This window comes from Plectropomus leopardus, chromosome 11 (assembly GCF_026936395.1).
Source record: "Plectropomus leopardus strain MGB_pleo_1.0 chromosome 11, ASM2693639v1, whole genome shotgun sequence".
NCBI lineage: Eukaryota > Metazoa > Chordata > Actinopteri > Perciformes > Serranidae > Plectropomus > Plectropomus leopardus.
In genome coordinates this window covers 13,235,667-13,256,997 of record NC_142186.1, presented here as the reverse complement: position 1 = coordinate 13,256,997, position 21,331 = coordinate 13,235,667, and the positions used below count along the sequence as shown (strand labels likewise).

The 21,331-nt window shown below is 36.5% G+C and overlaps 1 protein-coding gene across 1 annotated transcript in view; it reads left to right on the top strand.

Moving 5' to 3' along the window:
* Positions 1-21,323, top strand: part of adcy2a (adenylate cyclase 2a) — a 116,408-nt gene extending 95,085 nt beyond the window's left edge. Inside the window, exons 22-27 of the mRNA XM_042490759.2 lie at positions 11,914-12,072; positions 13,540-13,686; positions 14,270-14,380; positions 14,503-14,617; positions 15,857-15,981; positions 19,916-21,323. Of these exons, the coding sequence (XP_042346693.1) occupies positions 11,914-12,072; positions 13,540-13,686; positions 14,270-14,380; positions 14,503-14,617; positions 15,857-15,981; positions 19,916-20,068 (810 nt within the window). The 3' untranslated portion in view covers positions 20,069-21,323. The remainder of the gene's footprint in view (positions 1-11,913; positions 12,073-13,539; positions 13,687-14,269; positions 14,381-14,502; positions 14,618-15,856; positions 15,982-19,915) is intronic.
* Positions 21,324-21,331: the final 8 nt, after the last annotated feature.

The window sequence follows — 21,331 nt, the reverse complement described above, 5'->3', positions numbered from 1 at the left end:
TGAGGTGTCTTAAACAGTTTTTGGGAAATGTCATTTTTGCCATTTTTTGCCATACTATAGCCTTGCCTTTTCGGTCATTTTTTCAACATGCATTATCATGGTGTTTTTGCACGTTTTTGCAACATTCTATGCTATGGCGTCTCTTTGTATGCTTTTTAATGCTGTTTTGAGGTGTTTTCAGCCGTTTTTTGGGACATGTCATTTTTTACATTTTTTGCCTTACTATAGCCTTGCCTTTTTGGTCATTTTTCAACATCCATTATAATGGTGTTTTTGGCTTTTTGCAACAATGTATGCTATTGCGTCTCTTTGTATGCTTTTTAATGCTGTTTTGAGGTGTTTTGAGCTGTTTTTTGGGAAATGTCATTTTTGACATTTTTTGCCATACTATAGCCTTGCCTTTTCGGTCATTTTTGCAATGTGCCTTATTATGGTGTTTTTGGACGTTGTTGCAACATCCTATGCTATGGCGTCTCTCAGGGTGCTATTCTATGCTGTTTTGAGGTGTCTTAAACAGTTTTTGGGAAATGTCATTTTTGCCTTTTTTTGCCATACTATAGCCTTGCCTTTTCGGTCATTTTTTCAACATGCATTTTTATAGTGTTTTTGGCCGTTTTTTGCAACAATGTATGCTATTGTGTCTCTTTGTATGCTTTTTAATGCTGTTTTGAGGTGTTTTCAGCTGTTTTTTGGGAAATGTCATTTGTGACATTTTTTGCCATACTATAGCCTTGCCTTTTCAGTCACTTTTTCAACATGCATTATTATGGTGTTTTTGGATGTTTTTGCAAAATTCTATGCTATAGCGTCTCTCGGAATGCTATTTTATGCTGTTTTGAGGTGTTTTAAACTGTTTTTGGGAAATGTCATTTTTGACATTTCTTGCCATACTATAGCCTTGCCTTTTCGGTCATTTTTTCAACATGCATTATTATGGTGTTTTTCGACGTTTTTGCAACGTTCTATGCTATGGCGTGCCACGGGACGCTATTTTATGCTGTTTTGAGGTGTTTTAAACTGTTTTTGGGACATGTCATTTTTGACATTTTTTGCCATACTATAGCCTTGCCTTTTCAGTCACTTTTTCAACATGCATTATTATGGTGTTTTTGGATGTTTTTGCAACATCCTATGCTATGGCGTCTCTCTGGGTGCTATTTTATGCTGTTTTGAAGTGTTTAAAACTGATTTTGGGACATGTAATTTTTGATACTTTTTCCATATTATAGCCTTGCCTTTTCGGTCGTTTTTGCAACGTGCCTTGTTATGGAGTTTTTGGACGTTTTTGCAAAATTCTATGCTATGGCGTCTCTCGGGACGCTATTTTATGCTGTTTTGAGGTGTTTTAAACTGTTTTGGGACATGCCATTTTGACATTTTTGCCATACTATAGCCTTGCCTTTTCGGTCACTTTTTCAACATGCATTATTATGGTGTTTTTGGATGTTTTTGCAACATCCTATGCTATGGCGTCTCTCTGGGTGCTATTTTATGCTGTTTTGAAGTGTTTAAAACTGATTTTGGGACATGTAATTTTTGATACTTTTTCCATATTATAGCCTTGCCTTTTCGGTCGTTTTTGCAACGTGCCTTGTTATGGAGTTTTTGGACGTTTTTGCAAAATTCTATGCTATGGCGTCTCTCGACGCTTATTTTATGCTGTTTTGAGGTGTTTTAAACTGTTTTTGGGAAATGTCATTTTTGACATTTCTTGCCATACTATAGCCTTGCCTTTTCGGTCATTTTTTCAACATGCATTTTAATGGTGTTTTTGGACGTTTTTGCAACATCCTATGCTATGGCGTCTCTCGGGACGCTATTTTATGCTGTTTTGAGGTGTCTTAAACAGTTTTTGGGAAATGTCATTTTTGCCATTTTTTGCCATACTATAGCCTTGCCTTTTTGGTCATTTTTTCAACATCCATTATAATGGTGTTTTTGGCCGTTTTTGCAACAATGTATGCTATTGCGTCTCTTTGTATGCTTTTTAATGCTGTTTTGAGGTGTTTTAAACTGTTTTTGGGAAATGTCATTTTTGACATTTTTTGCCATACTATAGCCTTGCCTTTTCGGTCATTTTTGCAATGTGCCTTATTATGGTGTTTTTGGACGTTGTTGCAACATCCTATGCTATGGCGTCTCTCAGGGTGCTATTTTATGCTGTTTTGAGGTGTCTTAAACAGTTTTTGGGAAATGTCATTTTTGCCTTTTTTTGCCATACTATAGCCTTGCCTTTTCGGTCATTTTTTCAACATGCATTTTTATAGTGTTTTTGGCCGTTTTTTGCAACAATGTATGCTATTGTGTCTCTTTGTATGCTTTTTAATGCTGTTTTGAGGTGTTTTCAGCTGTTTTTTGGGAAATGTCATTTGTGACATTTTTTGCCATACTATAGCCTTGCCTTTTCAGTCACTTTTTCAACATGCATTATTATGGTGTTTTTGGATGTTTTTGCAAAATTCTATGCTATAGCGTCTCTCGGAATGCTATTTTATGCTGTTTTGAGGTGTTTTAAACTGTTTTTGGGAAATGTCATTTTTGACATTTCTTGCCATACTATAGCCTTGCCTTTTCGGTCATTTTTTCAACATGCATTATTATGGTGTTTTTCGACGTTTTTGCAACGTTCTATGCTATGGCGTGCCACGGGACGCTATTTTATGCTGTTTTGAGGTGTTTTAAACTGTTTTTGGGACATGCCATTTTTGACATTTTTTGCCATACTATAGCCTTGCCTTTTCGGTCACTTTTTCAACATGCATTATTATGGTGTTTTTGGATGTTTTTGCAACATCCTATGCTATGGCGTCTCTCTGGGTGCTATTTTATGCTGTTTTGAAGTGTTTAAAACTGATTTTGGGACATGTAATTTTTGATACTTTTTCCATATTATAGCCTTGCCTTTTCGGTCGTTTTTGCAACGTGCCTTGTTATGGAGTTTTTGGACGTTTTTGCAAAATTCTATGCTATGGCGTCTCTCGGGACGCTATTTTATGCTGTTTTGAGGTGTTTTAAACTGTTTTTGGGACATGCCATTTTTGACATTTTTTGCCATACTATAGCCTTGCCTTTTCGGTCACTTTTTCAACATGCATTATTATGGTGTTTTTGGATGTTTTTGCAACATCCTATGCTATGGCGTCTCTCTGGGTGCTATTTTATGCTGTTTTGAAGTGTTTAAAACTGATTTTGGGACATGTAATTTTTGATACTTTTTCCATATTATAGCCTTGCCTTTTCGGTCGTTTTTGCAACGTGCCTTGTTATGGAGTTTTTGGACGTTTTTGCAAAATTCTATGCTATGGCGTCTCTCGGGACGCTATTTTATGCTGTTTTGAGGTGTTTTAAACTGTTTTTGGGAAATGTCATTTTTGACATTTCTTGCCATACTATAGCCTTGCCTTTTCGGTCATTTTTTCAACATGCATTTTAATGGTGTTTTTGGACGTTTTTGCAACATCCTATGCTATGGCGTCTCTCGGGACGCTATTTTATGCTGTTTTGAGGTGTCTTAAACAGTTTTTGGGAAATGTCATTTTTGCCATTTTTTGCCATACTATAGCCTTGCCTTTTCGGTCATTTTTTCAACATGCATTATCATGGTGTTTTTGCACGTTTTTGCAACATTCTATGCTATGGCGTCTCTTTGTATGCTTTTTAATGCTGTTTTGAGGTGTTTTCAGCCGTTTTTTGGGACATGTCATTTTTTACATTTTTTGCCATACTATAGCCTTGCCTTTTTGGTCATTTTTTCAACATCCATTATAATGGTGTTTTTGGCCGTTTTTGCAACAATGTATGCTATTGCGTCTCTTTGTATGCTTTTTAATGCTGTTTTGAGGTGTTTTGAGCTGTTTTTTGGGAAATGTCATTTTTGACATTTCTTGCCATACTATAGCCTTGCCTTTTCGGTCATTTTTTCAACATGCATTATTATGGTGTTTTTCGACGTTTTTGCAACGTTCTATGCTATGGCGTGCTCGGACGCTATTTTATGCTGTTTTGAGGTGTTTTAAACTGTTTTTGGGACATGTCATTTTTGACATTTTTTGCCATACTATAGCCTTGCCTTTTCGGTCATTTTTCAACATGCATTATTATGGTGTTTTTGGATGTTTTGCACCATCCTATGCTATGGCGTCTCTCGGGACGCTATTTTATGCTGTTTTGAGGTGTTTTAAACTGTTTTTGGGAAATGTCATTTTTGACATTTCTTGCCATACTATAGCCTTGCCTTTTCAGTCACTTTTTCAACATGCATTATTATGGTGTTTTTGGCCGTTTTTTGCAACAATGTATGCTATTGTGTCTCTTTGTATGCTTTTAAATGCTGTTTTGAGGTGTTTTCAGCTGTTTTTTGGGACATGTCATTTTTTACATTTTTTGCCATACTATAGCCTTGCCTTTTTGGTCATTTTTTCAACATCCATTATAATGGTGTTTTTGGCCGTTTTTGCAACAATGTATGCTATTGCGTCTCTTTGTATGCTTTTTAATGCTGTTTTGAGGTGTTTTGAGCTGTTTTTTGGGAAATGTCATTTTTGACATTTTTTGCCATACTATAGCCTTGCCTTTTCGGTCATTTTTGCAATGTGCCTTATTATGGTGTTTTTGGACGTTGTTGCAACATCCTATGCTATGGCGTCTCTCAGGGTGCTATTTTATGCTGTTTTGAGGTGTCTTAAACAGTTTTTGGGAAATGTCATTTTTGCCTTTTTTTGCCATACTATAGCCTTGCCTTTTCGGTCATTTTTTCAACATGCATTTTTATAGTGTTTTTGGCCGTTTTTTGCAACAATGTATGCTATTGTGTCTCTTTGTATGCTTTTTAATGCTGTTTTGAGGTGTTTTCAGCTGTTTTTTGGGAAATGTCATTTGTGACATTTTTTGCCATACTATAGCCTTGCCTTTTCAGTCACTTTTTCAACATGCATTATTATGGTGTTTTTGGATGTTTTTGCAAAATTCAATGCAATAGCGTCTCTCGGAACGCTATTTTATGCTGTTTTGAGGTGTTTTAAACTGTTTTTGGGAAATGTCATTTTTGACATTTTTTGCCATACTATAGCCTTGCCTTTTCGGTCATTTTTTCAACATGCATTATTATGGTGTTTTTGGACGTTTTTGCAACATTCTATGCTATGGCGTGCCACAGCACGCTATTTTATGCTGTTTTGAGGTGTTTTAAACTGTTTTTGGGAAATGTCATTTTTGACATTTTTTGCCATACTATAGCCTTGCCTTTTCGGTCATTTTTTCAACATGCATTATTATGGTGTTTTTGGACGTTTTTGCAACATTCTATGCTATGGCGTGCCACAGCACGCTATTTTATGCTGTTTTGAGGTGTTTTAAACTGTTTTTGGGAAATGTCATTTTTGACATTTCTTGCCATACTATAGCCTTGCCTTTTCGGTCATTTTTTCAACATGCATTATTATGGTGTTTTTCGACGTTTTTGCAACGTTCTATGCTATGGCGTGCCACGGGACGCTATTTTATGCTGTTTTGAGGTGTTTTAAACTGTTTTTGGGACATGCCATTTTTGACATTTTTTGCCATACTATAGCCTTGCCTTTTCGGTCATTTTTTCAACATGCATTATTATGGTGTTTTTGGATGTTTTTGCAACATCCTATGCTATGGCGTCTCTCGGGACGCTATTTTATGCTGTTTTGAGGTGTTTTAAACTGTTTTTGGGAAATGTCATTTTTGACATTTCTTGCCATACTATAGCCTTGCCTTTTCAGTCACTTTTTCAACATGCATTATTATGGTGTTTTTGGCCGTTTTTTGCAACAATGTATGCTATTGTGTCTCTTTGTATGCTTTTAAATGCTGTTTTGAGGTGTTTTCAGCTGTTTTTTGGGACATGTCATTTTTGACATTTTTTGCCATACTATAGCCTTGCCCTTTCGGTCATTTTTTCAACATCCATTATAATGGTGTTTTTGGCCGTTTTTGCAACAATGTATGCTATTGCGTCTCTTTGTATGCTTTTTAATGCTGTTTTGAGGTGTTTTGAGCTGTTTTTTGGGAAATGTCATTTTTGACATTTTTTGCCATACTATAGCCTTGCCTTTTCGGTCATTTTTGCAATGTGCCTTATTATGGTGTTTTTGGACGTTGTTGCAACATCCTATGCTATGGCGTCTCTCAGGGTGCTATTTTATGCTGTTTTGAGGTGTCTTAAACAGTTTTTGGGAAATGTCATTTTTGCCTTTTTTTGCCATACTATAGCCTTGCCTTTTCGGTCATTTTTTCAACATGCATTTTTATAGTGTTTTTGGCCGTTTTTTGCAACAATGTATGCTATTGTGTCTCTTTGTATGCTTTTTAATGCTGTTTTGAGGTGTTTTCAGCTGTTTTTTGGGAAATGTCATTTGTGACATTTTTTGCCATACTATAGCCTTGCCTTTTCAGTCACTTTTTCAACATGCATTATTATGGTGTTTTGGATGTTTTTGCAAAATTCAATGCAATAGCGTCTCTCGAACGCTATTTTATGCTGTTTCTAGGTGTCTTAAACAGTTTTTGGGAAATGTTATTTTTGACATTTTTGGCCATACTATGGGCTTGCCTTTTCGGTCATTTTTGCAACGTGCCTTATTATGGTGTTTTTGGACGTTTTTCAACATTCTATGCTATGGCGTGCCACAGGACGCCATTTTATGCTGTTTTGAGGTGTTTTAAACTGTTTTTGGGAAATGTCATTTTTGACATTTTTGGCCATACTATGGCCTTGCCCTTTCGGTCATTTTTTCAACATCCATTACTATGGTGTTTTTGGCCGTTTTTGCAACATTCTATGCTATGGCGTGCCTTTGTACGCTATTTTATGATGTTTGAAGATGTTTTAAACTGTTTTTGGGAAATATAATTTTTGACATTTCTTGCCATACTATAGCCTTGCCTTTTTGGTCATTTTTTCAACATCCATTATAATGGTGTTTTTTCGACGCTTTTGCAACGTTCTATGCTATGGCGTGCAGGACGCTATTTTATGCTGTTTTGAGGTGTTTTAAACTGTTTTTGGGACATGCCATTTTGACATTTTGCCATACTATAGCCTTGCCTTTTCGGTCATTTTTCAACATGCATTATTATGGTGTTTTTGGATGTTTTGCAACATCCTATGCTATGGCGTCCCTCGGCACGCTATTTTATGCTGTTTTGAGGTGTTTTAAACTGTTTTTGGGAAATGTCATTTTTGACATTTCTTGCCATACTATAGCCTTGCCTTTTCAGTCATTTTTTCAACATGCATTATTTTGGTTTTTTTGGCCGTTTTTTGCAACGATTTATGCTATTGTGTCTCTTTGTATGCTTTTAAATTCTGTTTTGAGGTGTTTTCAGCTGTTTTTTGGGACATGTCATTTTTTACATTTTTTGCCATACTATAGCCTTGCCTTTTTGGTCATTTTTCAACATCCATTATAATGGTGTTTTTGGCCGTTTTGCAACAATGTATGCTATTGCGTCTCTTTGTATGCTTTTTAATGCTGTTTTGAGGTGTTTTGAGCTGTTTTTGGGAAATGTCATTTTGACATTTTTGCCATACTATAGCCTTGCCTTTTCGGTCGTTTTTGCAATGTGCCTTATTATGGTGTTTTTGGACGTTGTTGCAACATCCTATGCTATGGCGCCTCTCAGGGTGCTATTTTATGCTGTTTTGAGGTGTCTTAAACAGTTTTTGGGAAATGTCATTTTGCCTTTTTGCCATACTATAGCCTTGCCTTTTTCGGTCATTTTTTCAACATGCATTTTATAGTGTTTTGGCCGTTTTTGCAACAATGTATGCTATTGCGTCTCTTTGTATGCTTTTTAATGCTGTTTTGAGGTGTTTTCAGCTGTTTTTTGGGAAATGTCATTTGTGACATTTTTTGCCATACTATAGCCTTGCCTTTTCAGTCACTTTTTCAACATGCATTTTTATGGTGTTCTTGGACGTTTTTGCAAAATTCAATGCAATAGCGTCTCTCGAACGCTTATTTTATGCTGTTTTGAGGTGTTTTAAACTGTTTTTGGGAAATGTCATTTTGACATTTTTGCCATACTATAGCCTTGCCTTTTCGGTCATTTTTTCAACATGCATTATTATGGTGTTTTTGGACGTTTTGCAACATTCTATGCTATGGCGTCTCTCTACGCTATTTTATGCTGTTTTGAGGTGTTTTAAACTGTTTTTTGGGAAATGTCATTTTTGACATTTTTGCCATACTATAGCCTTGCCTTTTCGGTCATTTTTCAACATGCATTATTATGGTGTTTTTGGACGTTTTGCAACATTCTATGCTATGGCGTCTCAGCACGCTATTTTATGCTGTTTTGAGGTGTTTTCAGTTGTTTTTCGGAAATGTCAGTTTTGACATTTTTTGCCATACTATAGCCTTGCCTTTTCGGTCATTTTTCAACATGCATTATTATGGTGTTTTTGGACGTTTTTGCAACATTCTATGCTATGGCGTCTCTTGGGACGCTATTTTATGCTGATTTGAGGTGTTTTAAACTGTTTTTGGGACATGTCATTTTTTACATTTTTTGCCATACTATAGCCTTGCCTTTTCGGTCATTTTTCAACATGCATTATTATGGTGTTTTTGGATGTTTTGCAACATCCTATGCTATGGCGTCTCTCGGGACGCTATTTTATGCTGTTTTGAGGTGTTTTAAACTGTTTTTGGGAAATGTCATTTTTGACATTTCTTGCCATACTATAGCCTTGCCTTTTCAGTCACTTTTTCAACATGCATTATTATGGTGTTTTTGGCCGTTTTTTGCAACAATGTATGCTATTGTGTCTCTTTGTATGCTTTTAAATGCTGTTTTGAGGTGTTTTCAGCTGTTTTTGGGACATGTCATTTTTACATTTTTGCCATACTATAGCCTTGCCTTTTGGTCATTTTTCAACATCCATTATAATGGTGTTTTTGGCCGTTTTGCAACAATGTATGCTATTGCGTCTCTTTGTATGCTTTTTAATGCTGGTTTTAGGTTTTTTTAGCTGTTTTTTGGGAAATGTCAGTTTTGACATTTTTTGCCATACTATAGCCTTGCCTTTTCGGTCATTTTTGCAATGTGCCTTATTATGGTGTTTTTGGACGTTGTTGCAACATCCTATGCTATGGCGTCTCTCAGGGTGCTATTTTATGCTGTTTTGAGGTGTCTTAAACAGTTTTTGGGAAATGTCATTTTTGCCTTTTTTTGCCATACTATAGCCTTGCCTTTTCGGTCATTTTTTCAACATGCATTTTTATAGTGTTTTTGGCCGTTTTTTGCAACAATGTATGCTATTGTGTCTCTTTGTATGCTTTTTAATGCTGTTTTGAGGTGTTTTCAGCTGTTTTTTGGGAAATGTCATTTGTGACATTTTTTGCCATACTATAGCCTTGCCTTTTCAGTCACTTTTTCAACATGCATTATTATGGTGTTTTTGGATGTTTTTGCAAAATTCAATGCAATAGCGTCTCTCGGAACGCTATTTTATGCTGTTTTGAGGTGTTTTAAACTGTTTTTGGGAAATGTCATTTTTGACATTTTTTTCGGTCATTTTTTCAACATGCATTATTATGGTGTTTTTGGACGTTTTTGCAACATTCTATGCTATGGCGTGCCACAGCACGCTATTTTATGCTGTTTGAAGGTGTTTTAAACTGTTTTTGGGAAATGTCAGTTTTGACATTTTTTGCCATACTATAGCCTTGCCCTTTCGGTCATTTTTTCAACATGCATTATTATAGTGTTTTTGGACGTTTTTGCAACATTCTATGCTATGGCGTGCCACAGCACGCTATTTTATGCTGTTTTGAGGTGTTTTAAACTGTTTTTGGGAAATGTCATTTTTGACATTTTTTGCCATACTATAGCCTTGCCTTTTCGGTTATTTTTGCAATGTGCCTTATTATGGTGTTTTTGGACGTTGTTGCAACATCCTATGCTATGGCGTCTCTCTGGGTGCTATTTTATGCTGTTTTGAGGTGTTTTAAACTGATTTTGGGACATGTAATTTTTGACACTTTTTGCCATACTATAGCCTTGCCTTTTCGGTCATTTTTTCAACATGCATTATTATGGTGTTTTTGGACGTTTTTGCAACATTCTATGATATGGCTTGTCTTGGCATGCTATTTTATGCTGTTTTCAGGAGTTTTCAGCTTTTTTTGGGACATGTCATATTTTGACATTCTTTGTCATACTCTTCATCATTTTGTCAACATGTAGTATCATATTGCTTTTGTCTGGTTTTGCATCATTCTATGTTGGCATGTGTTAGCACGCTATTTTATGTGGTTTTCAGCTGTTTTTGGTACATAGTATTCCATGAAATTTTTCGACATACTACATACGTGTTTTTGGCGCTTTTTGTAAGATTGTATACCATGGCTTGATTCTGTAAGCTATTTTATGCGGTTTTCAGTGCAGTAGTGACACTATCAAAGAAACGTCTGAAAGCCGCATGTTATAGCTTGTAGAGACATGCCTTAGTATAGCATGTCGATAAAAAGGACAAAACATCATAATATAGCATGCTGAAAAAATTGTTGAAAATGACATGACTCAAAAACTGCCAATTTTGACATGTTGAAAAAAATGGCTGAAAACCGTGTATTATAGCTTTTAGAGACACCTCATACTATCCCATGCGTAAACAAAGGCCAAAAACATCATAATATAGCATGTTAAAAAAATGTCTGAAAACAACATAGTATCATGTGTCAAAAAATCTCAGATTATGACATGTCAAAAAAAACAGCTGAAACCTGCATATTATATCTTGTAGAGACACCTTATAGCATTGCATGTCGAAAAAAGGCCAAAAAACCCCAAAAAATCATACTATAGTATGTCATCTAAAATAGCATAAAAAACTAATACTAGTAAGTCATCCAAAATATCATAAAAAAGGAATATCTATAAAAAAAATCTTAAAAATGTCATATTATAGTTTGTCATTAATAAAAAAAAAAAATATAGACATAGTATAGCGTGTGAAACATCATAAAAACTAAATTGGGTAGTATTTCATTAAAGAATCATAAAAATGTCACAGTGTCAAAGTTTTTTTATTAAAAATTCATTGTATAAAATGAATTTAAAAATCATAAAAAATGTCATAGTATAGTATGTTGTCCAAAAAAAGAAAATCATAAAAATGCCATGATATAATGTCTTTACGGAAATCTTCAAAATGTCATATGTCGTAAGAAAAAAAACAAAATTCCACTGTATAGTATCGCATCAAAAAAAATATAAACACACAATAGTATAGAATGCTGTTTAAAAAAAAGTTATGATATAGTATGTGGTTCAAAAAATTATACAGCATAGTATGGCATTACAAAAAATCATATTATAAGAAAGAAAATTAAAAACATCAAAGTATAGTATGTTGTTTAGAGTCAAAAAAAAAAGTAGTATATGTCACGAATAATTCACAAAAAAAAATTCAAAATTTATGATGTCATCCAAAAAAATCATAAAAATGTCAAAGTAACTCATGTCATTAAAAAAAATCATAGTAGTGTAGTATGTTTGTTAAAATCTTCAAATTGTTATTGTATATTATATGACATTTTAAAAATCATTACAACGTCAGAGCATAGTAAACTGTTCCTGGAAAAATCTTGTAGTGTTCGTCTTGGAAAAGTGTTCATGTTTTTCTGTAGCTTTCCAATTGTGATTTATCCAAAGCCGTATAAAACACTTTATTCCTGTCTCTATTGATAGAAATTGTGTGATGTTTTGCAAATGTGACAAAAAAATAGAGCCTGTTCTTTTCAATGTTGTATTTTCTTTTCTATCTTTAAGTTTTGGTGGATTCCATATTTTTTTCTCTTTTTCTCTGTGACTTGATGGAAGCAAGCTGTACAGCTGTACCTTCAGTCTCTTCACCTCTGTGTCCTCTTGTAACAGAATGAATATTACTGTAGGTTAGACTTTCTGTGGAAGAACAAATTCAAGAAGGAGTGTGAGGAGATTGAAACCATGGAGAACCTCAACCGTGTTTTGTTGGAAAATGTCCTGCCGGCACACGTTGCAGAACATTTCCTGGCACGCAACTGGAAGAATGAGGTAGGTACTTATGCTTTCTTTCCATTACAGATATGAAGGACCATGCAAATATTGTTTTGACAAACAGCTGCAGAACAGATGTGTTGTGGTTTGACAGAGGTCTAGCAGCACCAGTGGCAATATGCCAAGGTCCATTACATTAATTCATTGCAGAAGAAGCTTTCTTTAAAGATAATCTGCGTTTCAGGTCAATACAATAGATCTAAACTATGTATGTATTTTATGCCTGCTAATAATGTTCATTTTAATCCACTCAAAAACCAGGATGGGTATTGATATCATAAGACATGCTGATTTAAAACTATTTCAGAATCCAGGGTTTAACATTTTTGGGGTTTTTTGGTTTTGCCATTACTTTCCCAGTTAAGCAAGTGGGCCAGAAATCAACTTTCTCATCATTTCCATTTATTTTTAAGTGGTTATCAAATAACAACAAAGACTAAAGTTAATTATCATGAAACACAACCATTTTGTCCACCTTGCTCTAAAACTGTACGATACATAGTGGGAGTGCCGTCAACATCTTTTAACTCCACCCAACTAAACCCGTTTCCAGGATAATTGCAATGTCTGCATGTGCTTCAGCCCATTAACGCCGTCTTCATCCGCTGCCTTTGATTGGTACTTTGCATGTGCAACTCTCTATAGAGATGAGAAAGAGGCACAGTGGCTTACTCCTTTGCTACTTCCATCATCAGCTCCATCAAAAAAAAAAAACAATGTGCTTATCCTTTTTTACCACTTGCCAGTGGGGCAAGTGAATTGCTAGATTTACTAGCCAGATGTGGCATTTTGGTTACCTGAGGCAATCCTTATCCTGAGCCCTTCAATGTGATGTCTAATTCGAGAGTTTATGCAGAAAACACTAAGCATCCAAACCCAGAATGTTCAACAAAGATTCAAAGTTGTTAAAGGGAGTTTAAAAGTGATTTGAGGTGACTGGGAAAGACTGTAAATTAAATCACTGGCTGTTTTCCAGATATTCAGTGCTAAAACTTTTCAGATGGAACTGGCACTCAAAATGTAGCAATAAAATGATCAATTACCTATAAAGATGACAAAGCATTTGGGGAGAGTCTAGGGGAATTTGCTGACTTTCCTCTGAGACTCTTTATCATCCTGAATCCTGTTTTATCCCCCAAGTGCTTCTCACAAAGTCAACTGTGAAAAGTAAAAGTTTGACATTTTAGGAAGTTTAAAAGATGTGATATCCTGGAGGATAAAGGGGGTTAAAGAGGAATGATGCTTCTGCTGCAGAAATTCTGAATGAAGAAGAGAATGACGCTATTCTTGCACTTGAACATGATCCAGGAGCAAAGTGATGGTCTTATGGATTTTAGAGTCAATAAAGTCAGGTGTTTCTAAGCATAACTATATGTAGAAAACTCTGGACATGTATTTAAAACATCAGAAGCTGTTTTTCATCTATATTAAGTCCTGAACTAATGTCTGTATTTTGTCTTTCAGGATCTCTACCACCAGTCCTATGACCTGGTGTGTGTCATGTTCGCCTCCATCCCAGACTTTAAAGAGTTCTACACTGAATCTGACGTCAACAAAGAAGGATTAGAGTGCCTCAGGCTCCTCAACGAAATCATTGCTGATTTTGATGAGGTAAATAAACGTCACTCTTGCAACCTCTAGAGCATTCTACACGTGCACACGCATGCTAGAGACAAACTGGGTGATTTTCCTGTATGTGATGATAATAATAATAATAATAATAATAATAATAATAGTAACAACAATACTAAATACAACAATCAAACAATAATGCCGAACTAAGGCCAGACAAAATTTTAATTCAAATTAAACAGGCAAGAAACAATTACAAAACAAAAATAACAATGACAACCCATACTAATTAGAGTAAATAAAATTCAAAGAATATGTGCAGTAAACACCAAAATAATAGTAATAATAACCTAATTGAACACCATCAAGACAGAATAAAAGAATAAATTACAAGATCAATTAAAAGACACTGGACTTGTAGCTTGGACACAATGAACTATTTTGAGAGGCTTTCACTAACAGGAGAAAGAAAAAAACCTAATGCTTCTTTTAAATACATACCCTGCATCACATATATACATGCATTCTCTAAAAATGTCAGCATGAAATAACACTTCTGCTATAATCGCGGTCTCATTTGTTTTAGCTGTTGTGTGTATTGTGGTTGTACTTGTGTGCACAGCTACTGTCCAAACCTAAATTCAGTGGTGTGGAAAAGATCAAGACTATTGGTAGTACTTATATGGCTGCTACTGGGCTGAATGCATCACCTGGGCCGGAGTACACATCACAGGTAAGCTCCTTACACACATACTTTAAAATCATTCTCTATAATTTTTTTATCTTCAACTCACACAACTTCTTTAAATGAGAATTGAATGAGTTAACTGTTTCTGTTTCCTCACTGTTTCCCAGGAGCATGACAGGCAGTACATGCACATAGGGACCATGGTGGAGTTTGCATTTGCCTTGGTGGGGAAACTGGATGTTATCAACAAACACTCCTTCAATGACTTCAAACTGAGAGTTGGTGAGTTACGCAAAAAGCTGCATTTATAAACAAAGTGCTCTAAGAGTGAGTTTGAAGTTGGGTTTTTTTTTAGCAATTTAAAACTTTAAAGCCACAGTTAACTGCAACAGTTTGCCTGTTTCCAAAAGGTGACTGCATCGTGTATTAACACCATTTTTTATACTTAATAGTTGTCTCAGACATCAAAATGCAGCAGATAATGAGATAAAATATGACAGCTGTGACCCTTATTGGCTGAGCAGTAATCATATCTTATTATTCTGTTTAGAGTCACTCAACTGGATCTTTGGTACGTGGAACAGAGTCTTCTTAAAATGAATAGCTTGAATGACTAACTGTATGCTTCACTGACATGAAATGTTCTGACAGCGACATGTAGCCTTTCTATTTTTAGAGCACCAGTATGCACGGCAAAATAACAAGAAAATAAAACTCATGTTTGCAGCAAGACATGGGTATAGTCATGGCAACTTAATAGGAGAGTGAGACAGAGAGAATGACTAAAGCATAGAGGGAGAACTGAAGAGGAAAGACAGGAAAGCATTGCGGGCAGGTCCCAGCATGTGGTAAGAGTCGCAGTTCGATACCTTCAACCTGTCTGTGAAGATCGCAGCATGGGATGCCCCATTAACTCAGCAGTGTGCGTGCGTGTGACTGAACATCCCCCACTGCTTCTAGGCGGGCCTAAAACATCCCACCAGAGAGGGATACAAGTCGCCACCCACTGGGACTGGACCAAACCACTGGCAGTGTGCCTGTGTGTGCAGACCGCAATTTCCCACAATCTGAAAATTGACTCAGAAGCCGGAGCGGAGAGGTGTCCTCTTAGTACTGTGAAAAGCCCCAGAGCCTGCTCAGCAGAGGTGCTGAGAGTGTTGGGGATTAAGAGTTCAGCTGCATTTAGCTTCTACTTCATCTCATGTTCTGCTGAAATCTTGTGAAAAGCTTTGTTTATCCTGAAAGCAGGTCTGTTGCCAAAGGCCTTTTGGAACTGCACTCAATAACTGATCAGTAATATCAAAAATTCAACTTGTAAAAAAATGTATTGATACAATATGACATTCACTTTAGTTACATTTGGAATTTTTTAGTGTGCTCCAAATTCTACGGTGTTCTGCGTATTGTAATTTCCAATTCAGATCAAAAAAGAGAATTCTGAAAATGTCACTATCTGTAACCTTGTAAACATGGTACAGATTCATCTGGGATGTTCACTGATTGTTTTGTGTCCTTTTTAAGGTATTAACCATGGTCCAGTGATAGCTGGAGTCATTGGAGCCCAGAAGCCACAGTATGACATCTGGGGGAACACAGTGAATGTAGCCAGCAGAATGGACAGTACTGGAGTCCTGGGAAAAATACAGGTAATAAAAGTGTATACGGTGATATTGTCTGTTTTTCTTATTGTCAACACATCCCAAGAAGAGTCCAAAAAAACAACAATGAATTGATCCTAACAAGTATCATCTGTGTTGCCAATACCTGATACTGTTTTTCTCTGTGCCAAAGAGCTCCTCTGTTGTCCATAAACTACCACATACATAAGTGGCTCTCCAAGTCCAAGTGGCCATGTACCCCATGACCAGCACAAAACATTTTTGGTAGAACGAAAAGCCTAGGAAAAAAAAGGTACAACAGCGCTGCTCCATCAGTGTCTAACTCACTAAATATACGTTTTCTAACTGTGAAAACTAAAATGCTACATTTCAAATGTTTAGAAACTACTATATTGATGGCAAATTAATTTGTTGTCATCATTCATTTACTCTAAGATGTTGCATTGAACAGCATCTTTTTGATAAGCTGCACTGAAAATTTTAGGAATTAGACCCTGACCCATGTTTTACGGGCTGAAAACCCGAAATACACTGCACTGCCTTTTTTGTTAAAGCCTCTGGTGCTCCTGCAAAAAATGCAAGGAAAAACACCGCGCTCAGCAGTGCAAAAGCAGTGTGCAAAATGCTCCACTGTTATTGAAAACTTTTACAAAAGCTGCCCCAGGCTGCTAAAACATGCTGTCTGGTTGAGGCCTTATGCATGACTGTTACATTAAATGAACTTTTTAAATTTTTTTAATCAAATTTCAAATGCCTTCTTGTAGTGCTTAACTGTTGCACTGGATGACATGTTTATTGCTAATTGTTTTTTTTTCTTTTCTTAGCTCATTCTCACATACACTGTCCTTCAGCACTGATGAATAGACTTAGGGCTGAGTCACACGCAGAGCAGAAATGTATTGAGATGTATTGAGGCTAAAATTTCATGGGATATGTAGAGAATAAAAAAATAAAGAATATCACACACACTGATCATTTTCGAGTGAGGCTAAGATCGAAAAAGCGGCTGATGGTATGCCACCAGCAGTTCAGCTCCATTCAGATCCTTCAGAGGCATAAACCGTCCCCGGAGAGGTATGCCGCTGTGTTCCACCAGCACTGTCTTTCCAAACGGCAGCTTCCCCTGTCACGCCATCACAACAGGACCGCCTCATGATGCTGTACTGTAAATGTTTGTTTCCTGTCTTTATTGACAGTGTAGCACAACATTGCACCAGAAATAAAGGACAGTATGAACTGAAGTCAGTTGCTTTTGTAATAACAGTAAAGTGATTTTATATCAGCATTTCCTTGCCTTTGTACCCTGCTTTAGCAAACATGGCTAATGTTAGCCCAGTCACCATAGTCAGTCTGACCAATCAGTAACAGAACTTTTGAGCTAACTAATAATAATTGTTATTTTTGGCATGATTAACGATAAAATGCCAAGTCGCTGCACATTTACTGGGCATAAGTATGGCATATTGTTTATTATTCAGCATACTTTGAATGAGTACCAGGTTGCAATCGTCGTGATGTGGAAAAGACCATTTTGTACTGCATAATTTAGTAATGATACACATCAAAATATTCTCTCACTAGGATCTATCTTTCTGAAATGACTGTGTACTGTCTACACCTAATGTAGTTTTACTGTAAATTACAACATTGCCTGGAATCTGCAAATTATGTAACATCAACCTTGAGGGGGTAACTTACAGTCAATAATCTCATTCATAATAGCGACCACTAAATCCCACAGCTTTCAGCATTTTTCATAGTCTTAATTATTTCATAGAGGAACTTGAAAATATGTTCCCTCATTTATTTCAAACACTTATGTTACATCAAGGACCCAGATTATGCAATTTTACATTGATCCAATGGCCTATGCTGATATATAGCATAGGCCACTGAAATACACAAAAATACTCCCCTGGCTGATGAAACATTATTTGCACACTCAAGCCAATGTTGTAATTTACAGTAAAACTACATTAGGTGTAATCAGTACACACTGTCATTTCTCATAGATAGATCATAGTGAGAAAATATCCTGTCTATTATTTTTAAATGATGCCTGCTGGTATCGATCGACTTATGCCACGACAGTTACTCATCACAGTAATTTATGGTGAATAACAAATATGCAATAATTATGCCCCGTTAATGTGCTGCGACTTGGCATATTATATGATGTACAGTGTGATCTAATTCTACAATTGAAGGTAGACATGCCAAAAATAATATAATTATTATTATTTGGCTGTAAATTTCTGTCATCAATTAGTCAGACTGGCTACAGTGGCTAGGGTAACAATAGCCGTGTTTGCTAAAGAAGGGTACATAGCATGGATGTATTAAAGAAAGTCTGGAGCAGCCATGAAGGCTGGGCCCATGAGGCATGTGCACCAGACATTAGGCGGCCAAGTATGGCCTGCCTGACTGTGTAACTTCTGTCGACGGAGTGACTTCTGGTTTAGTGCTTCCCTAGCTTGAATGGCGATCTAAAAAGTAAAAATTTTCAGCTCTTTTAGATTTTACAAATGTTATCTAACTGGATGGCTTAAATCTAAATAGTGAAATGAGTCATTTCGCAAGGGGTTTGACACTCACAAAAAATTCTCCACTTCTTTACAGACATCTCTTTTTCAATATAAGTCAATGGGGAAAAGTCATTCCAGCCCGTGGGCATCACATGAAGGACCCGGACGGTGCAATTCCACTTTTGGCCACTGTGTAAAATTTGCATTTGAGCCTGGTGTACTTCCTGGGGGCTTGGTATATACGAATGAAAATGTCAATATAAAATCACTTCAGTCATTACAAAAGCTTTGCACATATCCCAACAACACAACCGACTTTACTTGAATTTATAAATTCCTTTATTTGCGGCGCTATATTGCACTACAACTAAAACAGAAAGAATATACATTTACAGTACAGTATCATGGGGTGGTCGTGTTGTGACAGTCTGACAGGGAAAGCTGCCATTTGGAAACTGTATGTGCTGATGGAACACAGCAGCATACCGCTCCGCAGACAGCTTCTGACACTGAAAGATCGCCTTATGCCACTGAATCACTAGTGGCACACCATTTGACGTGCGGCATACCATTCCTGGGGTCAACTTAAGCCACTGAACTGTTAGTGACATACCATGAGCCATTTTTCTTTCCAGGCGCTGCTGCTGTTTACAATGACACATTCAAGAGCAAACCAGTTTGAGAAGTCTTTGTATCTGTTAACCATCACATTGTGTCTGAAGTTGACTGTTTCTTTTAAAGCAGCAGTACTTCATTTTTATAAAAGACATTTCAAATGTCAGTATGAATGTTGAAAAGATTAAACTCTGCTTGTCTCTGCTCATGCTATTTTTAACAGCAAGGACATCACGTCATTTCAACATCATGTGACATCTTCAAATCTTACATTTTCACGCTGCCTGGGCACTGATAAGATCTAATGGTTTTTCACCTGCATGGCATGTAGCTGTGAGAATCATTCAGTCTTCAGAGGGCTGTATTACACTTCACAGCTAGTGCACATTTGATAGAGCCATCTGCTGTGCAGTGCAGCACAACTGCAGAGCTGCTTTCAATTGCATTCCAAGATTGCCTGTTGATATTTTAAGATGTGCAGAGGCAATAATACGGAAGTTATTCCAAGGTAGCACAGATATTTCCCATCCTGTGTGATGGGAGGCACCAGTGATTGCAGCTCTACTTAACACAGATATTTTGGCAATCTTGAATGAAACTGACAACACTTTATATCCAAGTTACATTCTGATTTTGTCTGGTAAAATACAATCGAGGTCTGGTGAGAGATTGTTACTTATGAATTAATGGTGAGCAGATGTTTCTCTCAGCCTCTACAAATGTATTTCTTTAGAGAGCAGAGGGTTCTTTTGCCTGCAGGAATTTAATTCAGCTGTGTAAGATAAGCAAAATTGACGTTACCCATCTGCTTCTCCCTGTAGGTGACGGAGGAGACAAGTCGCATTCTCCTTACTCTGGGCTACATGTGCTCTTGTAGAGGCATCATCAATGTCAAGGGCAAAGGAGAGCTCCAGACCTACTTTGTGCACACAGAGATGACCCGCTCACTGTCCCAAGGGAATGTAATGCCGTAAGACTGGTTCAGAATATGCTGAATTTACACAAAGAACAGGAGTTCATTACAGGTGGAGGTTATACCCTCTTAATGCTGTTGTAACACAAAGTGTGAATTGCAAATTAATCAGGTCTTCGCTGCAAGGAGGATAGAAATCTGATTTTAATATTGCATTCCAAGGTCCCTATGCCACAGCTATAGTATACAATTAGTCACTTATGTAACTGTAAGTGTAGCATGTACAGCTAGTAGGCAACAAGCCCTGAAATATATTGGAATTTGAATGTTGGATTCAGGAAACCCACAGTGGCATACGTCAGTCAGATCTTATTTCTAATACAAAATCAGAGAGAAGAATCTGATATAGTTTAAATTAGTATTCTGACTCAGTTCTGGGAGGCTTGTGGCTGTCACTTTGCCATAAAAGCATTTACTTCAGACAGGTACATCAAAAATATTTCTTATTCTGTTCACTTTATAGGGCACAGGGCACAGTGCATTTTGGATTTTAGATAATGTACAGTAAAAAGTGTAGAGTCAAGGAACATGTCTCAGAGGAAACAATACAGAAAAGGCATGCTGCTGTGATGAATATGAGGAAGTCTGCGTGCCCTGAATTTAACCAAATTTTGAAAAGGTGATACAAAAGGTCACAGATGGAAGATCTGATCATTCAAATTAAACAAAGGACAAATGTTACAAGAGAAAACTGCATGACCACTGTTGCTAAGGCAGAGCTAAAAACAGCCAGCCAACAAGGAGACACACATACGTGTATATAACTCCATCAACCTTGTTAGAAGCACTAAGTCTTGGATGTATTTTACAGGCGGTCACTAAAAGGAAGAGCATAACAAAAAAAGAATCTATGAATATATTGTGATATTCATTCAGGGCCATGTTTCCCTAAAACTGTCTTTGCACTTTAATCATCTTCCTTGACTGTTTACACAAAATCTAAAAATATTCTCTAAGTCTGTATGGCATAGGTCAGATGCCTGCTGAAAATGAAAAATTCAGTGTTTGTTGCTGCAGGGATCAGACCTGAGCCATACAGATTTACATCTACTGGACAACAAAAGGGATAAAGATGATTTTAGTGTGACGATTTTCATCCGGGGAAACCTAAGCCTGATCTGTGTACAGGGTAGCTTTAGAGTGCATATGGTACAGTGGTTTTGTAACAAAAGAAAATACTACCAAAAAAGTGTTTTGATGTTTTGATGATGCCATTGTTTTTTGTAAAAACTTCATTAAAATTTATATGTATTTCAGTTCCACT